General features: G+C 40.1%; 1 protein-coding gene across 1 annotated transcript in view; it reads right to left on the reverse strand.

Annotated features, from left to right (window-relative positions):
- PTPRR (protein tyrosine phosphatase receptor type R) overlaps positions 1-23,598 on the reverse strand; it is a 139,401-nt gene that overhangs the window by 23,079 nt on the left and 92,724 nt on the right. Inside the window, exons 7-8 of the mRNA XM_059473220.1 lie at positions 7,409-7,595; positions 1,925-2,009 (exon numbers count right to left, since the gene is read on the reverse strand). Coding sequence (XP_059329203.1) covers positions 1,925-2,009; positions 7,409-7,595 — 272 coding nt within the window. The remainder of the gene's footprint in view (positions 1-1,924; positions 2,010-7,408; positions 7,596-23,598) is intronic.

The following is a 23,598-nucleotide window of genomic DNA, read 5'->3' on the forward strand; positions in this document are numbered from 1 at the left end:
GTGTGGGGTGCACGAATATTTATTATGAGCATGTGCCTCAATCCTCAAAATATCTTCCTTGAAAAACCTAGTGCTAACACACACCAAACCTTTTGATTTCTGTCAAGGATGGTTACAAAGTGCCTGTCAGTGAGCAGCTGTGGTGCACACCAGCAGTGTGCTTGGGTTGAAAATGTGCCATAGAGCTAGTGGCACATCCCAGCTAACTGGAGGTGAGGACACACAGGCACACTGGTTCTCAAAGCTCACCTGCATGGAGCACGGCCCAGCTGTCGTGTCCCAATTCAAAACACATGCTACAGTGAAACTGGACTCATTGCACTTGCAAGGCGTTGCTGGAGGTGAACCTGATGGTGGCTGGGGCACCCTGGATATGAGATGCTATGGGAAGGGAGAACTCCTTCTAAAAATCTGCCAGTCAGGCAGAGGGGGGCTGGTGATATCTTGTCTCCACTGCAGCTGATGGCAAAAGTCCTGCTGTTATCAAGGGGGTCAGGATTTCACCCTCTGCGTACATCCTGTTGACACTGGGCCAGACTCTAAGGGATGCTGAATTGTCTGATTGTTGGTATCCAACTTGCATTCAGTTACCTTCTGACTTTAATTGCCTTCAATCTTTCTTGACTGAACTCAGATACACAGAGCTTTTGGCTGAAATAGATAAACTAACCTTGAGCACAGTGAAAATATTACTGCAAACTGAAAAGAAGCAAGGATTCCACACAAGCTTCTTTCCCAGCTACGTATCACATTTCTGAGATTATTCTGCATGCTGAAGGCCATCAGTTTTCAATAGTCTGACTGCAAGGCCTTGGTGTGATATGAACAAATGATGATGTTTTCAGTTTTGGTGAGAGAGACCTCATAATAGAAGATGTGTGAATTTGAATGACTAACATATAACACAGGCCTGCAAGGATATTCTAGAGAGGTTTAGAAAGCAAATTTCTAGTTGATAGGATATGCTGTCATTTTAAAAGTATTCTTCATTCCAAACCTAAGCAAGGGATTTACATTTTTATGTGGGAATGTTCTGTAATAGTTTGAATCACAGAACTTTTTCACTTTGGTGATGCCAAAAATGATAAAACCTCAACTATTCATGTCTATATTTAGTGTAATGTAAAAACTTCTGCAACCTATTCTGAAACAGAACACAAAACAAAATGTTTAATAGAAGTGAAATGGAGTATCTTATTATCCACCAACAAATGTTATGAAAATAGCTGCATTTCAGAGAAACATGTATTTTGAAGGAAAACTATTCCACTGAAAAGTTTTCAATCACCTTTTCAATTATAACAAAGCAATGCTATATGAAAATATATACAATGAAAATACAGAAGAAGTATAGCAAGGCAGTAACAAGTTAAGAGCAATGAAGAAGCAGCACTGCATCAGGAATGTAAACACATTTCTGTAAAGAGAGTTTAGTGCATGGAGAAGGAAAAAAGCAATCACCAGAGGACCTTTAAAGATGGAAGCCCACTACAAGACAAGATAAGCTGCACTTGCTTTTTGTAGTCTGGTTTTTTTCAGTCCCAAGGATCTTGACCCAACCAGAAAGAAATCAGTGACTGCAGGATGGTTTGGGCTGCGATGAGGAGCTACTGCAAAGCATGGCAGACCTCACTGTCCCATCTGCCTGAGCTGCCTTTCAGAGAAAACCAGCATAAGCCAGGCTTGCCCTGCAGCATGTGGCTGGGGTGCTGCCAACCTGTGTACCTACTAAGGCTTCCAGTGAGAGCTCTGCATTTGCCAGTCCTACAGCACTGGGCTTCTGTTATCTTTCTACATGGATTATAAATACAAGTATGAATGGGTTCACATCAAGCAAATACAAAGACAGTTAGATTTTCACAGCAATACGTTCTCAAAGCAGGAATAAATGTCATAGTAGGAAACCACGGGCTAGCTCACTTACTTGGCAAAATTGTTTTATAGCGGTTTTTAGTTCCATGACTCGGGATGTCAATTTCTTTGGGATCCACAAAATTCATTGGTATTTCCTATAAAAAATAAATTAAATCAGACTGATGTTTCCAAAGGAGCCATGCAGGAAATTATCACCAGAAGGCCATCTGCTGTTACACAACTGTCTCTTCACATCAAAGTTATTAAGAATAAAAGTGGTTCCCACCTCAAGACTGTCAACACCCTTCCTTCAATAAACACAGGGAGCTGCATACTGAAGGGGTGACTTCCAAGGAACACTTCTGATGAATTATTTTAAAAAAAAAAAGTTTTTATGGGATTAAGACCAAGGTTAAAATGCACTATAGTTCCAGAAAATAGGAGTTCAAAAGTATAGTGCTGTGGCAAAAAAGAGCAATTCTTTACATAACTGGGGCAGGAACTTCATAAATAATTAAATATAATGGCAAATAATAGAAATTGATTTATGGCAAACTTTTAAAAAATTTTGTGCTTAGCCCTTATCAATGAAATTCAAAGACCTCATTTGCCTTTTATTTAAACTACTAGAATGAGATGCCTTACTCTTTTGCATTCAGACTCAAAAGTAATAAAAATCTGAAGCTATTTCTTTTCCTTCTCATTTTCATCTGTTAGCGACTGATTTACATTGCATGTGTAGGTAATTAATGTGACAGTTTCCTTTAAGTTTCAAAAATACACAAATTATAAACTCCTCATAAACTTAAAATTCCTATTTTTCAAACTGTTTGTCAGCATGAAAAGTAAAAATCAAAATTTGCATTGAACAAAATGCTGAACTTGGTTAAAGAGAGAGTAAGAACAATTTTGATTTTGAGGTCCTGAAACAATGTTTCTACAGTTGAATAAACCAACCCTTTTAAAATGGCAGGAGGAAACATTCAGTGGTTGTTTTTTTTTTTTTTTTGTTTCATGATTGTGGGGGATGTTTTACCAACTAAAATAATCTGGCAAAATCACATTAAAAATGCTTCAGTTTACTAAAATCTTCATTTTTATGCTGATTTCTTTTGGGCCACTATTATTTAAATTGTCTTAGAGTAAGCTGGAATTTGATCTTCAGTAAATTAATACTTCTACTTAAAAGAACAGTCATAACTAAAGACCTGGAAACATCATGCTGGCCTGGGATATTTAGCCTAAGAGACAGTGGCATATTACATAATTGCCTCTTAGGAACCTGAGGAGGATCTGTTGACTTGCATCGCTGGAAAATTTACTCAAGGATTTTCTCCAAAAATGAGCTAGTTTCTACTCTAGAGGTGCAGGCCTACCAGTACTTTGGTACAGCAGAGATTCCTGGTCCCTGTCCTTCAACACAAGCTCTGGTCCTGCCCAGCATGACCAACCTCTGCAGGGATTTTTTTTAAAGGAACAGGGATGAAGTCTCTAACAGCTTGTCAAGCAGACACCCAACAGCAGACTTTTATATGGGCTCACCAAACAGGGAAAGAAGCACTTTGCTGTGTGAAGAGATGGCAAAGTTAAGTAAAATTTAGATGGCTCATATTGAAATGCTGTGATTCTCCACTTCCCAGCTTGGCTTCTGAACATCTTCCTATGTGAGGTTGCAGCTGTTTCAATTTTATTTTTCTACCTTCTCTGCCTTATGCCCATGCATTTCATGGACCTTCTTTACTCTTCCCCTCTCCCTCACTCAGTTTCTTCCTTGATCTCTTCTTGGTCTTCAGCTGGCTCCTCAAAAGAATGACTTGCTGTGTCAGGCCAACCAAAGTGTTACTGCTAAGACACACCTACCTTGCAGGTACTTCACCCAATCCTTTTTCAGATCACTGTACTGCCATCCATATGATGGCTATCTTAAGTTCAAGATCTTCTCATTTTTTAAGACTTCATTCTTGCATAAATCTCATCCCCACTGTTGAGGTCAAACCATCTCACTGCTGTCCTGCATCTAATGCTGCTTCCTCATCCACAAAACTACAAAATGAGCTCCCATACCCTCCTCATGGTCACCTCTGACTTCTACTGCTTCCCAATGGTGACCTCTGTCTGAGACTTCCCTTGGACCCTGAGTCTTGTTCCAACTGGCTGACCTAGAGCTTCCCTAGCTCAGTTCTGGCTTAGTACAAACACCACCAGTACATGGCCTCTGAAAGGTTTCCGTGCTGAATTATGCACCAAGTGAGGGAGAGCAAGACACTGAGCTTGTGCTTAATGGGCTCTCTGTCTGTCATCAACAGAGACTGGAAAAAATGTGTGAGCAAGAGTCCTCTGCCTGCCCAAGTGATGGTGGTCGGTGAGGGTCTTCCAGATGTGTGGCTGTCTCCCTTACTATGCCTGCTGAAACTTTTTAATAGCTCATCATTTGGTGAGTTACTGACAGATGCAAAAATGCCACCGAGGTGAAAACAGAAACACATTTCTTTGGGCCAAGCGGGACCATTAATAACATTAATCACTTACATCCTGTAAACACTTTCTAATCAGTGGTCTCCTCCCAGTAGTAAGTACTTGTGAGTCCAAGGGCACAGACAGAAATCTGACAATACACCGTGGATCACAGCCACAGACAAGTCACTTATTCTGAAACTGGCTGTGAGAAAAAAGAGATTATTCCAGAAAAAAAAGATCAGGATAATATGGTGATAACATTCCTGCTAACAAGGGGAGCAAATAAGCCCAGCAGACTGCAAATAGCAGGAACATGTGCAAACTAGTATACAAACTCAGTAGCTGTATAGGCAATATATATATATATATAATTATTTTATTAAACATATGTATTTAATTTAAAAATTGCAAATAATGCATAAACTGCACACATTCCCATGCTCAGCCACTTGCATGCAATTATAGATGCATATGCATATTGTTCATGGGCTGGTTTCCCTGTCTGAGTGATGCCTTCTAATAGCAGCTATTCTGGCTCACATTAAGTTTTAAATGCTATTTATACACTTGAAGAGATATGATTTGGATCTCTGAAAGCATTCAAGAAAATGCGGCAAAATTTAGGAAAATTCAGGCAGGTATTCATTATACTCATCCCTCTTATTTTTGAGGATGTAATTTTTTAGATTTAACGATCAGGCACTTTCCCATGCAGGACTGTATTTTTTGACATTTGGTTGTTTTGGAAATGAATTTTATCTTCTGTTGCCAACTTCAGATATTCTATCCTTTGAAGAGTAGCAACTCAGGCTACTAAAGAAAACATATATGCTGGGCAAATTATGTTTCTTCCTCCTTGCAAAACAGGTATATTCTCCCAGCCAAATATACCCTTTAATTAAGTAATGCCCCTTTAATTGTTAATGAAAAAAAATGAAGAACTAAAAATAACCTGAAACTGCTCATGTTTTAATTTTCCACTGAAAACTTCAAACATTTCATCACTTCTTTCACATTTGGAAGTTCTTCAATAATTCTAGTCTCCAGAAGACTGCCTTACTGTACTTCTTTAGCTAGTTAAAATGAGCTGTGTGAGCAGAATGGCTGAGGGTTATATACTGCGTTCTTTGCATGCCTCAAGTTCCTACTGAGCTATTATCTGTAGCAAGGAACATAGTAAACAGATACTGTTCAACAGTTTCATCTTAAAACACATTTTAAAAAATGGTTTAAAAACAGAATAGATGAGTCATGACCTCTTCAATAAAATCCTGTGGAAACACTGAATGGCCAAAGCCATGTTGTGCCCCCTTGAGGGACAAATAAAATGTGCCTCTGTCTCCCCAAAGCTGTGCACAACTGCTGTGTGGGACAATTTGGCTAAGCAGGATTCTATGAAGTGCCAATTTGTCTGTACAAACTGTCTCCTAACATGGGGGGCTTAGGCATGATGAAGTTATTTCTTCTGTCTTTCCTGCCTAAGCAGCAGAACGGCAGAGAACCTATGGAATAACTGGTGACAAAAATATGTTGGATGATTGTAATTTTTCGTGTACACTGTCTGTCCACGTTTTGGTAGAAGAACTGAGGGATTTACTTTTCTTAAGCAAATGGCTTTTAATAAAAACTTCGGATTTTAAAGGTAAGTGAAAAGGCTGCTCCATAGGATGCAATTATTCATAATGAAAAGCTATTTTTAGAGTAAAATGGCACTCATCTGTTTATTCACATGCACAGACTGGAAACAAAATGAAACCTAAAGGGTCACATGCTCTGGCATGTTAATTTTAATTCCTTACAGTTTCTCTGATTTAGACATCAGATTTCTAGACATACAGTTCTCTGGATCAATTCTGGAGCCCTTCTGAAAAATTGCTACCTTTGGCCCTCTGATTCCTCAGCTGCTGAAGCACAATGGCTACATTACACCTCTCTAGTTAATACATCAGTAAGTGCATATATGGACTCCTTTAGGATTCCTGGGTGACTATTAACTTACTTTTATTAATTTTATCGACTTGTTATAGAATCCCTTCCACTAATGCTTCAATATGAGACAGAACTTCTAGTGATCTGCTTGAGCCTATCCCTGCCACAGATGAAGGAAATGTCCGAAGTTCTTCTTAGGTCGATGCAGATGCAAATAATGGAGTCACTCCTCACCTGCTGGTTCAACTTCCCCAAATCACTTTTACATCATTTTAATCATCAATTGATCTTTGTATTCTTTAGTAAGCTTCATGCTTTTGATCTGTTTAAACATGAAGTTATGATTTTTTTTAAAATTCAAAATCTTTTTTGTCTGCCTTACTCAGCTTTCACATTCACGTGGCTTCAGTTAAAGCTCTTTTCTATTTCCCTTGTAAAAAAGGTCTCCTTTTTCTCTGACAACTTCTTTCATCTGATGTTTGGCAATACCAGACTTTTTCAGGTCTTCTCAAAGTAATGTGTTGTAATGTGTTTTCCCTGAGTTTTTCTGCTCTGACTTTTTTCCACCTGGCCACTTTCTTCATTTTAGATTCTTACCCTTTTTACTAATAAGTACACTTGTGAAACACTTCAGGGTTTTTTGTCTTGAGTATACTAGGTTGCTGTATGGCATGCTTGTTAAAGGTATTTTGGACCTTGGGAAAAAAGTCCCTTTTGGACAGGGACTGTGGGTGTCCCTATCTGCTCCAAAAAATAATTTACGGTGACTAAAACTTTAGTGCTCAAATTGCAAACATACATGCTGTTTACATGGGAATAAACAAAATCTCCACCTCTGACTGTGTTTTCATCATAGTCTTTATGATCTCTTTGAAACTGTCACAGTGTTACAGTTCTGACTGTTTGCACTGTAGTTCTATCATAATACTTAGCCCATCTATGATGGGACTTCAGACCAAGAGGGATCTCTATTGTCCATGGATATAACTGACTGACTTTTCTGTCTTTAGTGCAAAAACATAAAACACCCTCTTGAAACTATCTAATCTGCCTTTTGGAAACAATTTGTACCTTGACTTTAAGGTGTTGCCCGAATATTTTTTCCTCACAGTTCCTGTTGTGCCACTTATGTCAAAAATCCTCATTTCAAGTGTGTTGTTAAACTCACCATGAATTCTGTCTGAAGCAAATGAGAACATGCCACTGCCTCTCGAAGCTGCTGCCGTGTCAGGACGCGGCCAGCTGACTGCAGGTATTCCATCGCTACTTTTTCTCGTGGGGTTGGCACAGCGACGAAAGGTTCAACACTTCCCAAGCTGCTCATATCCAAAGTCAGTGAGACGTTGGATCCTCGTCTGCATCAGAAAATAATCCAATGGTTATATGAGATCTGTGTTACTGTAAATCCCATACTCATGAAGCTGACCCTGAGTTATTCATGCACCCTCACTTTCTCTACAGTCACTGATGGATTTGGGCATGCAAAGACTGCAAGATTAGCTTCACTGGTAACACTAAGAAAATGGAAAACCAAGGACATCCTACTTCTCCAATCTAACAACCTATGCTGCAAAAATGGGTGATGGGGGCAACTATTTGAATTATTCTTAGAAGCAGAAACAACTCCCTATATGCTACTTTATTGTTACGAATGTAAAATGCAAAAGTGGTATCTTGGTAAAGAAGAAATATTTCACAGAAGAAAGTACAGAACATATATTTCTAACTGATATACATAACAGTGTGAAATAAATTCAGAGTTATGTCAGGCGCATGTTTAAGAATTTACTGAAATTAAATATACATATAAATATACATAATGGAGCAGGAATATTTTATAAAAACAGCAGAAATAAGTGAAAGGCAGTATAAACATTGGGACTACCAAGACATTAGACAATGTCTTATGCTAGGTAGCAGGGAAGGGAGAGGCAATAAACCACAATAAATTATCTGTGTCTGAGAAGAAGGAATGGTCATAGACTTAAAAAGGGCCATTTGGAAATGCCATACATCTCTTACTATAAAATTCATAACATTTCCATTTCTACAGGAAAATAAAGTTGGATTCAATAACAACTTTGAGCCATGACAATAAAAATAGATCACACTTGTATGGGGCTTGGTATGAGCCCTTTTCTTTTTGAGGCTTTCTTAAAACAATACTTAAGACACCTGGCTTTTTTTGTATTTTCAACCCATCAATCAAATATTATCTACTTGACCCTTAACTTTAGGCATATTGATTGCAAAAAATCCATGGTCTGCAAACTGTGATGACTAAACACAAAGTTATAGGCATTTGTCAAAGCTTTTGTGTTTACTAAGCAGCAATCAGTCCTATAAGACTGACAGATTCAGCTGGATGAGCTGGACTACAGATGCCCAGCTCAGTCAGCCTTTACCAAGCAGCTATGCACAGAAAGAGATGTGAGAACACCAGTGAGATTGTGAGATTCCTACCTCTGTACATTATTGGTTCTCCATTAAGGTGCGTTTACAAGGAAGTTCTTTGAACTCTTCGTTACTTTATCATGCTTGGATATAGACAAACATAACATAAGATTGTCTCAAGTCTCTCCTAATAGCCATCCTGCCAGATCAGTATATAACTCTACACATTGCCCATTTGTAACATCCCATATGCCAATGATTAACTATTTACTGGGTAATCTATTATCCAGTGGTTCCAGTTTTTCTGCTGAAACTCTGCTTGGTTGTGTGCAGTTCTCATCTGCAGGAGAACTGCTGGGAGAGTGTGACTACACACCTCTCTGAACACTGGATGTTAAGATACAACTGTCCCTTTGACAGTAATACCACATATTATTATTATACAGACATCATCTGATAGTATCTGTGAGGCAAATGCTACTAATGTTGGGGGAATCCTTTCCTCTATAGAAACACAGAATCATTAAGATTGGAAAAGACCTCCAAGATTGGTGAGTCCAACCTTTGATTGAGCACCACCATGCCAAATAAACCACAGCATTAAGTGCCATGTCCAATTGTTTCTTGAACACTTACAGGGATGGTGACTCCACCATGTCCCTGGAAAGCCCATTCCAGTTCTTGACAACCTTTTCAGTGAAGCAATTCTCCCTCATTTCCACCCTGAATCTGGTGCAGCTTGAAGCCATTTTCCCTTATCTGTTCCTGATGGCTTGGGAGAAGAGGTTGACCCCCTCTCAGGTTGTTGTAGAGAGCAGTAAGGTCTCCTTTGAGTCTCCTTTTCTCCAGGTTATAGATCCCCAGCTTCCTCATCACCCTTTCAAAGGACTTGTGCTCCTTCCTCAGTTTCATTTCCCTTCTCTGGACACGCTCCAGCACCTCAATGTCCTTTTTGTAGTGGGGGGGCCTAGAACTGGACACAGGACTTGAGGTGTGGCCTCACCAGTGCTGAGTGAAGGGGGACAGTCACTGCCCTGATCCTGCTGTCCACATTCTTCCTGACACAGACCAGGATGCCATTGGCCCTCCTGGCCAGTTGGGCCATGTGCAGCTCCCATTGACCAGCACCTCCACATCCTTTTCCACTGGGCAGATTCCTAGCCACTTTGCCCCAGCCTGTGGAGTTGCAAGGGGTTTTTGTGACCCAAGGGCAGGACCTGGCATTTCACCTTGTTGAACCTCATACATGTCAGCAGACGCTTCAGTAATTTTATTTTAAATTAAACTATTTCTATCATGTCAGTCTACATGAATAGAAATTACTCCAGTCACTCCCCTGCCACTTAGCAAAGCATAAAGAAATAATGTCCAAGAGACAAGACCACCCAGTGGAATAGGTGAATCTCACATTGTGTCATTTTGTTCACAAGCCTATTTCATCTTAGGTGATGGGTGGGTGGCAGCAAGAGCTTTGCTGCCCAGGCCTGCAGATGGTAACAGTGAGTCAGCAGTGGGTGTCTGGCTGCCTCCAGGGGCAGATGGGGACAATTTCTGTTGGCACAGGGAAGTGGGTGGGGTATGATTCTGCTAGTTGTGCTAGAAGGTAAGCAGAAGGGAAGTAGCATCCTAAGCAAAAAATGATGGGTAAGTGGTACATGCACAGACTAGTGCTCTGTGCCTCGTGGCACAGGCTGCATGGTACTGGGGTCCCAGCCAGCAGTACCAGCACTCACACCCAAATTCAGAGCTGTGATAGTCTGGGAAGTGGGCACACCATGGTGGCTGCTCTCAGCTGGACCCTACAGGAGGGTTCTGGCTCATATGCCCATCCCATTTCCCTGGGGCCTGCGCCAGACTGTGGGAGAAAATCAGTTCCCAGCTCCACATCACTCCTCAAGGAAAACATCCTGTTAGACCTGTCACAAAACCTCTCCACACAAGCACCTCTTCTGACCACGACTAGCAATTTATTCCACGGAAAAAGGCAGTCCCTAAAACAGGTGGCTCTGAGTGCATGTATTGCAAATCCAATCTTTTGAAAATCATCCAGAAATCCACAGAAGAGCTGTGCAATGAATCCCTCCAAACCTGTTTAGGCTACCTTTGCTTGAGAAATGGGTAGCAATTTAGATTCAGACATACTTCTGGGAGAGCCTACTGGGATTTCCTAATATAGAGGAAAAGTATTCCCATTGTCCAGTAACAAAGTACAGTGAAAATGTTAATATTTTCTTTGGCTTTTACATTGTTATAACTGACAGTCTTGGCAACAGGGCTATTTCCTTTTTAACAACAACAAAAAATATACCTGATCTAATTATAACTGTGAGTTTACAGCTTTTACCATTTATGGGGATTATTGATGAACACAGGTCTTAAGGATCTTACTTAATCTGGAAAGAAGAACCAGTTCTTAGGTGCGTATTTAATGCATTAAAAGGTACACATTGACTAAAAACTGAATATAAAGCAATCTGCTTAGTAGTTCATAAGAAGACAAACAATAGATCACAATTCTTAAGGTAATGCTTCCATAAATATGGATATTGCAAAGAACCTTTTTCTTCAATTAATAAAATACTTTAAATAATGTTTACATACATTAGAAATGCTATAACAAAAATTAGATTGATCACAGAGACTTCTTTATTGCATTCTTTATGCTGAGAAACAGGGCTGAAAACAGAACATTTTGCATTGTCTTGAAAGATGAGGGGAGGCCTGAACCATCACGTGTTTGTATGCTCTAATAAAAGATGCTTATAGTCTCAGGTCCTCCTCTAGACTCTCTGGATTCTCAATGTTCCTCTAATAGTTAAATTCCTCACTCCCTGTTAAAGAATAGAAAGAAAGAATTCTCTTCTCTTTTACTGTCTGGATGGAAAGAGGTTACCCTTGAGCTCCCCTTTTTCCACCATACTAGGAGGGACTGCACAAGGTCAGCAACAAGGAGGTACCACCTAAAACAAAGCCCATTTTTGGTAATTAGTGCTTGCCTACATTAAGTTTTGAATAAGGAAATCCCAATCTGACCAGTGACACTTCAAATCAGACAGCTCATTTTACCTGGAGATACACACATACATACATACATTATATATATATATATATATATATATGTCTGTGTGTGCATATGTATCTCCTGACTGGCATTTTCCACTTCAAATTAGAATAAGGGACCCATACACATGGGTTTTCCCTTATTTCTCCAGGCCAAGCTTTTTTTTCCCCTTTTAAAAAACTTTATATTCTTTATGTTTCCCATGGGAATAGTCTGGGCCAAATAAGAGAATTTGTTATGATACACCTACCCCAGCATCCTCTCGAGGTTGTGTCTTAATGGGGAAGAGTACCATGTGAGGAATCTGAGGAATTGTAAACATTTGTGCAACATTATATTAAAATTATCAGGAGACTAATTCTTCTGAAGTTCCACCAGCTGGGACAGCCACCTCATCACTGGGTACGTGAATAAGTGCAATCAGGAAACCACTTGTGTCTGTGTATTGTCTAGAATCCCAGAGGGAAGTCTTACTACATACCCAAAGATCTCTTTTCACTTGGATAATAGGAACACGTTCACTGATGAGAATTCACCAGAGTATTTTAAATAATACAGTTATAGAAGCAGATTTTAATACAAGGCATGATAAAATTAAAATTTTAAAAAGCAATGTTTGTTTGAAAATTCTTGAAAGGAAGCTCCACCTGTCCACTTTGGAGGGACACCAGGTTACTAAAGCCCTTTTAAACATTACTGAGGTCATTTCCAGTCTTCCCTGACCCTAAAATTAAGCCACAGATTCGATTACAGAAATCCAATTACCCCACACGTGTTCCCAGCTGTTTATTTGAGCTGAATAATTCCTTTAAACACATATGTTTATTCAGCACTTGTGAAAAATGCAACACCCAGATTCCTGAGCCACGGCCTCCCATTGTGTCCCGTTCTGGAGGCAGCGGCGATGGCCGCTGCCCTCTCGGAGTCACTGCCCTGTGAGCCAGCACCAGGGACACACACGGGAGGTGCCTCCTGTGCCACCCCCGGGCGAGCTGCCCTGCAGCCCAGGAGGAGCTGGGCCAGCTGTGTGGTGAATAATGCCATCAATTAGCATGGCGAGCACAGCTGGATGCAGTTTGCTCTGGGTGCTCAGATCCCGCTTGCACCAGGGATCCACAGGGCTGCTCTCCCTGCGTTTTGCTGAAGGGAAAAGCACCACAATCCCCCCGTGCCTCTTGTTCCTCTGGTGCTCAGGGATTAGGCCTAGCCATGGATCCTGAGTCTGTCAGTCCATCTCACCAGCAAATGCACTGCCCGCAGGTGGGGTTTGCTCTGCTGGAATTGTGCTGGGAGAGCACAACTAGGTACAGCCTTTCCAGCACCCACTGCTGCCAGACTCCACCTGCATACCTAGTTTCATGTTTCAGCAGAGCAATTCAAAGGGAAAAAAAAAAGTATATTTGGAAAAAAGAACAATGGAAAAAATACAGTTCTTGGCTTTCTTTCTGCTTTTAGCAAAACAGCTAAAAGAAAACATGGTCATGTAGATGAACTAATGTGATATGTAAAACGCCAGTGAAGTGTGAAAAGTACAGTAAATTAGAAAAGGATTATTATTAATCTTCTATTCCAATGGAAAATAAATAAAAATAGGAAACTCTGACTTCATCAAGAAAAATCAGCGTTGAAAAAAGGGAAAGTAGAAAAGCAGAAGTACAAAGAGGCTAAAATAATTTTTTCAAATGACTGAAGATATTGCTGTTTTCTTCTTGCCTTGGGCAAATAGTAATATGGACTATCTGATAAACAACTGAGACATTTCTTCACAAATGAAGATTTATAATATCCATTACAGACAGTCCTGAGAAGGTTAAGAGATGACTCTCATTTGAAGCAATAACTTGATAAGTTTTAAAGTAACATTCACAGTACTATTAAGTACTTGCTTCTAATGCATAAGAACAATTTCTATTTTTTCCAAAACCTATATGTATTATTCTTGCTCTGTACTTGCTAGACTGAAATATACATCCACCATGTACTGCTGATATTACTGGATATCTTGGGAAAGTAGGGGTGAATGAGTATGGTTACATTAATGGGTATGATAATCTCTTGATTTTCTTCTGAGCATCAGCATAATACCTCAAACAAGTTTTCTAAGAATACAATAAAATTCCATTATTGAACATCCCAATTTGAAATATGAAGATTCATTTTTCTTACATCTACATTCTTTCCTTGAAAGAATAACTCAAAACTTTCAATTTTCTGTTGTGCTGCAGCACATATTAAAGAATATTCTAATACAAAACCCTATGAGTTCTGATAATATACAATACCCATTAATGTAATCATCCTCCTATTTACTTTTCCTTTCCACAAAGGTTAATCAATATCACCAGTATTAGTTTGAGAAAATAATGAAGTAAAAATATTTGGGTAAGTATGTGAATGTCATCCTAACACATAAATATTTGCACTTAGTATTTATTGCCAATACTGTACTTTTAATTTTTACACTCCCAGGTGCCCTATGAAGCACTGATATACAGATGCTTGGCAGATCCACCATGAAAACTCAGCTTCCCAAATGCTCTCTGCTTTACCTGCTAACAATTCTGGGTTTTACTTGAACAAGAGCTGCGGCTTTTAGGAACCACTCTGATCTGAGGCTATCAACATTTTCAACAAACCAAACCTGTACCACACCCCAGACTGAAGTACTCAAAAATCAGAAGTCAAGATCAACCAACTAACAAGGCCAAACCAGAATTTACTTTGCATTATGACCAATTAGTCTAAATTGATAGAATCTGATACCTTGAAGAATCTATTCTGCTCAGCTCATGTCAGGTTATTTTACAGTTACTTTATTATGCATAAAAATAAAAAGTTCAGGACTTTAGTTCCACCTTCAGAACTTGGGTGTGCAGTAGGTCAAAACTTGACCTTCCCCGCTCTCCTGCTATCCCCTGACATAGCAGTGCTACTTAAACCACCAGAAGTTACCTATTGACTTCTTACCATGCATGGGAATGGTAAACCTCTCTTTTTCCATGGGTTCCTGGCCTCATTTCCAAAACCTTACTCCTCTCACAGATAAATATTCTTCTGGCTCTGATTTTTCCTCTCCAGAGAGGAGATCCTGGACAGATAGGTATTAGCCCAATTTTCCACAAACATGCTTAACAATTAAATGTTTAATATCACTGATATTTATATTATTTCTAGTCTGCCTTGCAGATATCTGTACCTGAGATAAATCCTGTGGCCATTGATCTAGCAGCCCCATCTCACCAAACCAAGGACCTAATTTACAGAGGCTAATTGGATATAACACTGAAGTTAATACCTATCACCTGAAAGCCAGAGATGGAATATATTTAAGCTCAGGACTCTAAGAAAGGCAACAATATGAAGTATGCATCTTCTTGAGGAGAATGTCTGCTGTTTCTGTTCATGTTTGCTCTGTCACACAGCTCTCCTCACAGTATTCCAGTGTCTTTTTATTTTTCCCTATTTTGATAACAGAGAAAACATCGAACTGATGTTTTCTGATTCTGAGGAAGGGGTCTGGAAATGATAACAGTAAGCTGTGCACCTACTGGAAGAAGAAGAGGGATATATGGCTGCTGTGAGGCAAGACTTCTAATCCTCTGTGGCCTCCCAGCTATAAGAAATCACCTGGCAGCATATTCCATCTCTCTGAGTTCACAGAAACAGATCTGGAGCCTCAGCTATGAAGTTTAAATAGTTTTTTTGAGACCTGGAGGCAGTTCATGTTCTCTCCAGAGGGTCTGGTCTTGTTCCCACAGCCATGAGGGAGAGGAGACCAATATATCTAGCACTAAATTGCAAACAATTCTCAGGATCTACTCACAGCTCAGCAGGTCAAAATGAGCTGAGGAAACGGTTTTGACAAGTACTTCTGGATTAAGTTTTAAGCAATCAGTATCTGGTTAGGACAGGAATGGCTCAATATCCTGTAGAGGAAAACAGCTGACATGAGTGTAGTTTCAACTTTCCCTCTTTTAATCAGGCTTTCTAATGTTCTGCCAATTCACTCCTGTTCTGCCCTCGATAAGGCAATGCTGCTCAGCCACGGGAACTGACTGTTCAAAAATGCAAAGCTTAAACAGCCTCCCATCTTTTCCTGTAGATTATTTCTACAGTCAAATTGCATTTTGTCACGCAAACTTACATCTTCAATAAAATTTGAATGGCAACATAAAGCTCTGTTTCTGCTTCATAGTCACATATATGTGTCTGCAGCATGAGTGAAAATTGAGTACAATGTTCAGAAGCAAAAATAAATGAAGATGCTAATTTGTCGTGCTTATTTGAGCTGTTTATTCCAAAAGCTCAAATGTTTACCAATTAGTGGTTAATTTTCTTTACGTGATAGAGTTTTAATTGAATGTAGTATTGTTTATTACTATTCTTATCTGCTTGCATTGCAGCATTGCTCTATTTCATATGGGAGGCCTCATTGTACAAATTTACTGAATGACCTGTTCTCTCTGTGATTAATGCACATGCTAATTTAAACCAAGCTACAATGAATATAGGCAAAAGGAGTTAAAAGAATAGGAAAAATGAAAAGAGAATGGGGAATAATAGTAATTGACTGCTAGGTCTGCAGATAATAAATAAATGCACAACTTAAGGAGCTCAGATAATGCACTTATTTAGGGTAAGCCAGCATGGACTGTTAAAAAAACCACACATATTTTGTCTGTTGTATATTTTGTTTAAAGATTAAGAAAAAAAGCAATTTGCAAAATGTTTTTGTCATACTTGTACAAGTTTCCCCTTTATGTTTCCAGTTCATAAGTACCTCTTTGAGACCTTGGAGAAGCTGTAGCTATGTGCCACCATTGTAAATTTAGATCTCTTGTCCAGGTGCAAAGCCAGATTACAGAACATGCAAGGCTCACTTCCTCCTGAGCACTACATGATGCCCAGAGGATGCTTGTCTGCATTATATGGAGAACAGCCTATCTAGGAAAACTGAACTAATCAGTGAGGATGAAGAGGTGCAACACTACAGCAAATAGCTTCAAGGAAGTGTTTTTTTAAGACTACTTAACTGACATTTTCTGCTATTCAGTTGGTCTATAATTAAATAAATGAAATATGGATCTTAGATTTTTGATATTTTAGATTAAAAAAAAAGTTTTTGTTTTTTTTTTTTCATAGGAGGAGCCTTAGATAAATCAATTTAGCTTCATGTATTCCATAAGAATTCATCTCTTAAGCACAAATTCTACTTCCATCCTGCAACTGCTGCTCATTTAAGGAATATAATCTACAACCCTTACATCCAAACAGGCAAATATATAATTAATTTGCATACTGATGTCCTTCAATACTCTTTTGAGACTTTAACCAAAACCAGCTGACCTGGAAAAAGACATAGGCGGGAATATTCTAAATGTAAATGGGCAGTATCTTCAGACAGTATCAGTAGGAGAAAATTATTTTTTATTGTGACTTGAAGGCTAATCAGTACAATGAGTTCTTTCCTGGTGAGTTCGCCATTTGGGAAAGACAGGAAGGAACATCTGGGAAAAGAGGCGTTTACTACACCCTGTCAACCTTAAGATAATAAAAAAGCACATTCCTTGTTTATTTGACTTGGTCCTCATTATCTTTAAACTACTGCAAGTGTCACACGGAAGATTTCTAAGCACACAAATGAATTGTTAGTGCACTTTGAAGAAATGACTGAACAGCAGCAGTTTCTGAGGAGTGCAAAAGCTCCAGAGCCACGACGCTGCTCAGGAGAGCTGCGCCACCTACGGACGTTTCCAAAGGGAGCCGGCAGAGCGGCTCTGCTGGGACAGAGCACCTGAGCCTGCCTGTGCACAGCCCAAATCCTGGAGCACATCCACTCTGGAACACAGCTCCATTCCTAGGGTGACCCATGAACCTAAGCTGTACAATGAACTGATGGGGTTTAAGCTCTTAGAGACAGGACCCGTATATGTGCTCTTAGATCTGCCCTTTCTTTAGTTGCTTCTAAAGTCTCCAGACCCGACACCTAAGCTTTACATATAAACCTTTCTCTTTCCAGCTTTTTTTTCTTGATCCACTGGCATAGTCTGGCTTTCTGGCCTTGATTTCTATGGGAAGACTTGCTCAAACAAGCGTACTAATGTGAAAAGTGCCTGCATTCCCTTTGAAAATAAAGTTTAGGAAATCCACTTAGGCTTGCAATTTGAAACAGAGCAAAGTTTAAATGCTTTTAAGAGAGCTGCAAATGTCTGCATGCCAAGGTGTACTTTATCTGGCACTTCAGAGGTTATATAGAGCTTTAAAAAATATTGCCAAACTGTGCAGTCCCATTTAGGGCTGAAAAGCTGATGAGGAACTGACAGGTAAGTGATCTGGAGCTCTTTTCTACAGAGCTTAGCAGATCCCTTGAAGTCCATGGCCTTGGACCACCTGCCTTCATCAGAGACATTCCTATAGGGGGCTGCACAGGCAGGACTCTGGAACAGGGAAATGCATCTGTACCTGTGCCCAGAGATGAAGGCCAGAGCAAAGGCTTTCTGATCTACTCTTTCCCATACGCACCATCACAGATTAAAAATTTTGGATTGACATAATAACAATTGCTTCAGATTCACAGTCAGTCCTCTATTAGCAAAGGACTCATAGCATTTAGAAACTTAAACAGCTTGATTTAAATTTACTTCTATGAATTTGAATAAAGGAGAGAAAAGTGAGGATCCTGACAAAAGCAGTGTTCCTCTAAATGTACACTGCATTCTGAAATAAAGAGAAAGGAGAGAAGTCATATCTGAAAGATAAACTGAAGTCACTCCCAGCCTGACCTCCTCTCCATCCATCTCAGCACAAATGCTTCCAACACAACACACAGAGCTTCATATGGCTGATGATGTAATATAGGTCAGGCTAACATACATTGAAGCAATGTAGAAACATAAATTTGGTATATTCTGTAAAGCTAAAGGTTGATCAGTATCCTGTTTTCAATAGAAAGAGGAGTTTTAGGGAAAGAATGTAAGAACAAAGCAAGCAGGAATTATTGACTACTTCATTAATACTGTTACCTATTTTCAGTATGTTCTCCATCTTCTGCCAATCTGTACTTTAGAATGTTCTGAACCAAAGGGTGCTTTCCCATCTTTGTGGCTGGTGTTTCCCTTCTGTAGTTTTTCCAGTATTCTTAGCCCACCTTATGACCTCTGCACTGACCCTGGATGATGAGCTCTGTAGCTGGGAGCCAGGCAATAGGAAACATTATACATGGGGACTAGAGGGTTGTTGAAACCATCTACCTTTGTGAAAATCCTTGTGATGAAGGAGAAAAAAGGCATTTCATTATAATCTTATCAGTAAATTGCAAATGCATTTTCTGTAGCTACAGGATTAACTTGAGGATTAATTACAATACCAGCTTTCTGCTTTTCACAATGCTGCCTTCTTTTGCAAACCCATTCAGTATTGTGTTCTGTGGGCCAAACTCTCTTCCCAGATACGTCTATAAATCCACTGAGACCAAACAAGCTAAACAGAGTCTGGAGTGAAACAAGCCCATGCAAATTGCATTTTTTAACTGTTGTGTACTTTTCTGCCATTCTGATTGTTTTCTCTTTTTGTAAGACCGTGCTTTTAGATCCACTATCAAATCCAGGGAAAGGAACTGAAAGCCTCTGGACTATGCAGCAGTCTCCCGGGGAAATTTTTTATGACTCAGGAAGGATTTGAGACATCTCAAAAACAGGAGATGCCGCTGTCAGGGGATGGTGGGAAGCAGAAGAGTCTCTCAGCCCTGGCAGAGGGGAAAACTCAGCTGCCTCCTGCCCAGCACCAGCCCCATCTCTTGCTGGCAGCAGTTTTCCAGGGAGCTGCCATTGGTCATCCTGAAGCACTGGGACTGAATTCCCTAGAGAAACATTGTACTTAACGACATTTTTCTGTGTGGGAATTATATACACTACTTCCCTTTCTGATGCCTATCGCATATTTGAGCGGTCATTTGAAGTTGCTGTGTTCTGTTTTGCTCCTGTTATCAAATCACAATATTAACATAACAAGGATAATTATAGATACCATAAATTAATAACAATACTCTCTGTTTGCTAAGCATCAAAGTACATTCTTTGATAGAGAGCATAAGGAAAAGTCTCAGAAAGAAATATCACTTTTGTAGCTTCTTACAGACTCCCCTGGTTAGAGAAATGAATGGAGAGTTCAAAGGTAAGGTATTTAATGAAGATAGGCACTGATTTGCAACACATATTGCAACACTTAACCAATTAATGTCCCACTCGTCTTAGTAGGAAAATCACAAAAATAGTTCCTAAAATGTCTTGGAAACTCAGCTAAGATTCAAAGCCTGACCAAATGGTTGCATTAGCTTGGATGTGATGGTATCAAAGCAGACAATTCTAGCAAGAGCCTGGCTGAAATGTCAGTGTTGCATGGAATCAGCTCGGCCTCTGGGCAGTATTTCTTTGGCTGAGCCATTCTCATGGTATACTTTGGGCATCCTCATCTCTGCCATGATGCTGTTGCTTCTCTGTTTGCTGAGGCACATCTGATTGCCTGTATGCATTTACCACTTTGTCTGATGTCTAGAATGTAAGTCTCTTGGATAGAGGAACACTGCATTTTTGTGTACATATGGAGTCTTGCACAGAGGGATCCTGATCTGTGACCAAGGCTCTCAGAGAGAATGCTAAAGAGAATTTCCAGCAAGAGCTGAGAAATACCCCAGCCCAGAGATTTACATGCAGTATTCCTTGAGCAAAGGTGTATGTGCACACAGGAGACATTTCTGCTAGCTACCAATGTTAAGCTTTCTGTACATACTAGCTCTGACTATGCAAGAGATCTCTGCTGAATATCCAGAACTGGATTTTTCAAGAAGGAAGTAGTATAATTAGTCAACTCTCATAATTATGAAGAGTTCTCCTAGCACAGCATAGAAGTAAAATTAATTATGATTGCACTCAAAGAAGAGATTCATGGCCTGGACTGTTAACTGATAGCTACAATATAAGATGGATGTAATCACTGCCCAGCACATGGATTCTTGCAATTCAAATAAATACTTGGATATCTTACACTGCAGAAGGCACTTTGATTTTTTTCTTTTCTTTCTTTAAGTGTTTTCTTTGTCTGTTCCTAACATTTTAAATTAAGGGGAACTGAACTTTGTTCAGCGTTAGGCTGCCCTGTAGAAGAAATATCATAAACAGAGATAAATGCATTCTAAAATGAGAGGAAAGGGGAATATTTTTGTTTAAGCTAAAAGCATTAGTCTTTTCCAGACCTTAATGTGGACACTCAAGGAAACTTTTCTATACAAACCCCAAATGTGAAAAATCAACCTTCCTTCTAAATATCAGAATGCTGTATATCTGATACGGATGCTTCCCTCTATGTTGTTTGGCTGAAACCAGTACTTGTGGGTACTAGTGAAGGGCTCAGGAGATGCTTCCTGCTCACAAACCAATCCCATAAAGAAGCTGGTGCCTTTGTCCCTTAGCACAGCACTTCCAACCCACCATTGTGAAAAGGTGATATATTAGGTTGCAAATGTCACAGATGGAAGACATCCTGCTAAGGGCTGAGACAAGGTGCTCAGAGCATTCAAGTCCAGCTAATGTGCATCTCCTCACTTTCCCAGATGTCCCACTCTGCTTGCACATTAGGATGGCTGGTGAAACAGTCACAGAAACCATGCCTGGATGGTCAAGCACAGCAACAAATTAGAGGCAGAGAGGAGCTGAGGAAATCAGTCACTGGAAGGCTGCATCAGAGTTTAACTCTCTGGTTTCCAAACAGCACTTAAAGATCCAAAACTGCTGCTCAAAAAGACAAGGGGATCATTCACACAACTCAAATTACTCATGTGCTCAGGGCAACAGCAGTCCCTGTAAATTCCAGGCTCAAGAAGCACTTAAATATTAACATGGATATTTTCCCTTGTGTGACTTTTCAAAAGATCAGCTGGACAAATCCCTGCAAACCCACCAAAACTGTCTACCAGATGGCAGCCACTGATTAATTTGTCTTAACTTAAGCCAAAAAGGAAGAAAATGTGATGGGTGGAGCCGCAAAGACAAGCACAATCAACATCCGACCAAATAGGGTTTCCTGTCACCTTGGGAATGACACTGATTGGCACTGTGGTTTCCTGTGTACAAGCTAAAATCAGTAGCAACTGGAGTAACAAGAATAAATGCCAGATGAGAGATCTGGGAATACAATAAAATTATCATAAAATTCCTGACTAAACCCCAGAGGACAGTAAAGGCAAAACCAAGGGTAAGCACAGAGTGCATATGCTAAACAGAGCATTCCTCTGTACATGAAAGCAGAGAGCCATGAAGCTGCATTACAAGAATTTCTCTAAACAAGGGTAGGCTAATTTGCCTAAATTAACCACTTCCAAAAGTGAGAGTCATGTGCCTTGGAAAGCTTATTTTTTGCAAGGGAAGAAAAAAGGGATGTGGGACAACTGAAACCAGAGATGGAAATAGGAGTGGAAACCCACCATCCACCCACACTAATCTGAAGTAATTTTAAGATGTGCCACAGACACGGGGAAATGAACTGTGGGTGTAAGTTTGGGCAATGGTACAGAGTTATTTGTGTTTATTTATTGAGATTACAACTCCCACAGAGTTTTGCTTCAAAGAGCTCTAAACACAATCAAAACAGCTTCTCAACCAGCCAGGAGTCAAATAGTTAAAATACAGGTTTTAGAGGGTCTTTGTTAGGCTGGTGACTGAGTTCACTTCCTCTCCAGAGAAAGGGGACAATTCACATTCCTGCCCTCTTCCTACACTGTAGATAAGCAAAGACGTCTGTAATGGGTTGGACAGAACAGACGTTCATGCAGCTCAAAGATCTGGCACTTGCAGAAAGTTTTAGTGTTTCTGTGCACTCACAGAAATGTTCCACAAATACAGGCTGGGGGCACAGCATTATTCTCTCTCTAGTGATGAATCCACGCGCCAGCACAGACCCCTTGGGAATTGAGCAGCAGACCCTGGAAGCTGGATCCCATCTCACGCTCCCCATTACTTAGAGTAGTTTCTCCCACCTCAGTAGCCCAGGTAGCCCAAGGTCCTTGCTTTTACTCTTCACCCAGACTTCAGGAGCCAGAAATCAGCGTGGCTTTCAGCTAATTGAGATGGCCTGAGAAGGAGAGAAGCCACAATGCAGGGCTTCAGGGAGACCCTGCACTGAAAAGACAATTACCCAAAAGGCAATAAGCAACTGCTTCAATCAGGACTGGTCCCCTTGCACACCCACTGCACACTACATGTGCAAGCTACATCTTGAAAATAAACATCACAGTGCCAGGGAAACAATCCCAGGCACTGAATGACAGTGCTACATAACAATCATTGTGGCCCTGGTTGTTTTTTTAGCCTGTGACAACAAGAGCACTCCAAAGCAATTTATGGTTTGGGAATGAGCACATGCACAAACCATTCCCAGGAGGAAGTATGCATCCAGGCCCTGCTTCTCTAGAGGCAGAGAGCTTAGCAATATGGACACAAACCAATCTCTGCTACACAGCCTTAGTGCTATAAGTGTATCTGGGTACATTGAATTTATAAGAGGATGCCCACCCCTGGAGGTGTTCATGGTCAGGCTGGATGGGGTTTTGAGCAACCTGACCAAGTGGAAAGTGACCCTGCTCTTGACAGTGGGGCTGGAACTCGATCTCTTTCAAAGTCCCTTCCAACCCAAGACATTTTATGATTCTATGATCTTACAGACCAGAATGGAATATAGGTGCCAAATGAGAGAAATGTATTTTTAAGTCTTTCAGAAAGTGTGTGTATGAGGGGGTTGTAATTGTATTCCCTCACTCTTCTTAAATGATGTGAACAAATAGTAGCAAGTAGGACTTCTACTGTTCTTATCTTTGTTACATCTCTTCAGATGGACACAACATCCAGCCATCC

Source organism: Ammospiza nelsoni, chromosome 5, assembly GCF_027579445.1.
Source record: "Ammospiza nelsoni isolate bAmmNel1 chromosome 5, bAmmNel1.pri, whole genome shotgun sequence".
Taxonomy (NCBI): domain Eukaryota; kingdom Metazoa; phylum Chordata; class Aves; order Passeriformes; family Passerellidae; genus Ammospiza; species Ammospiza nelsoni.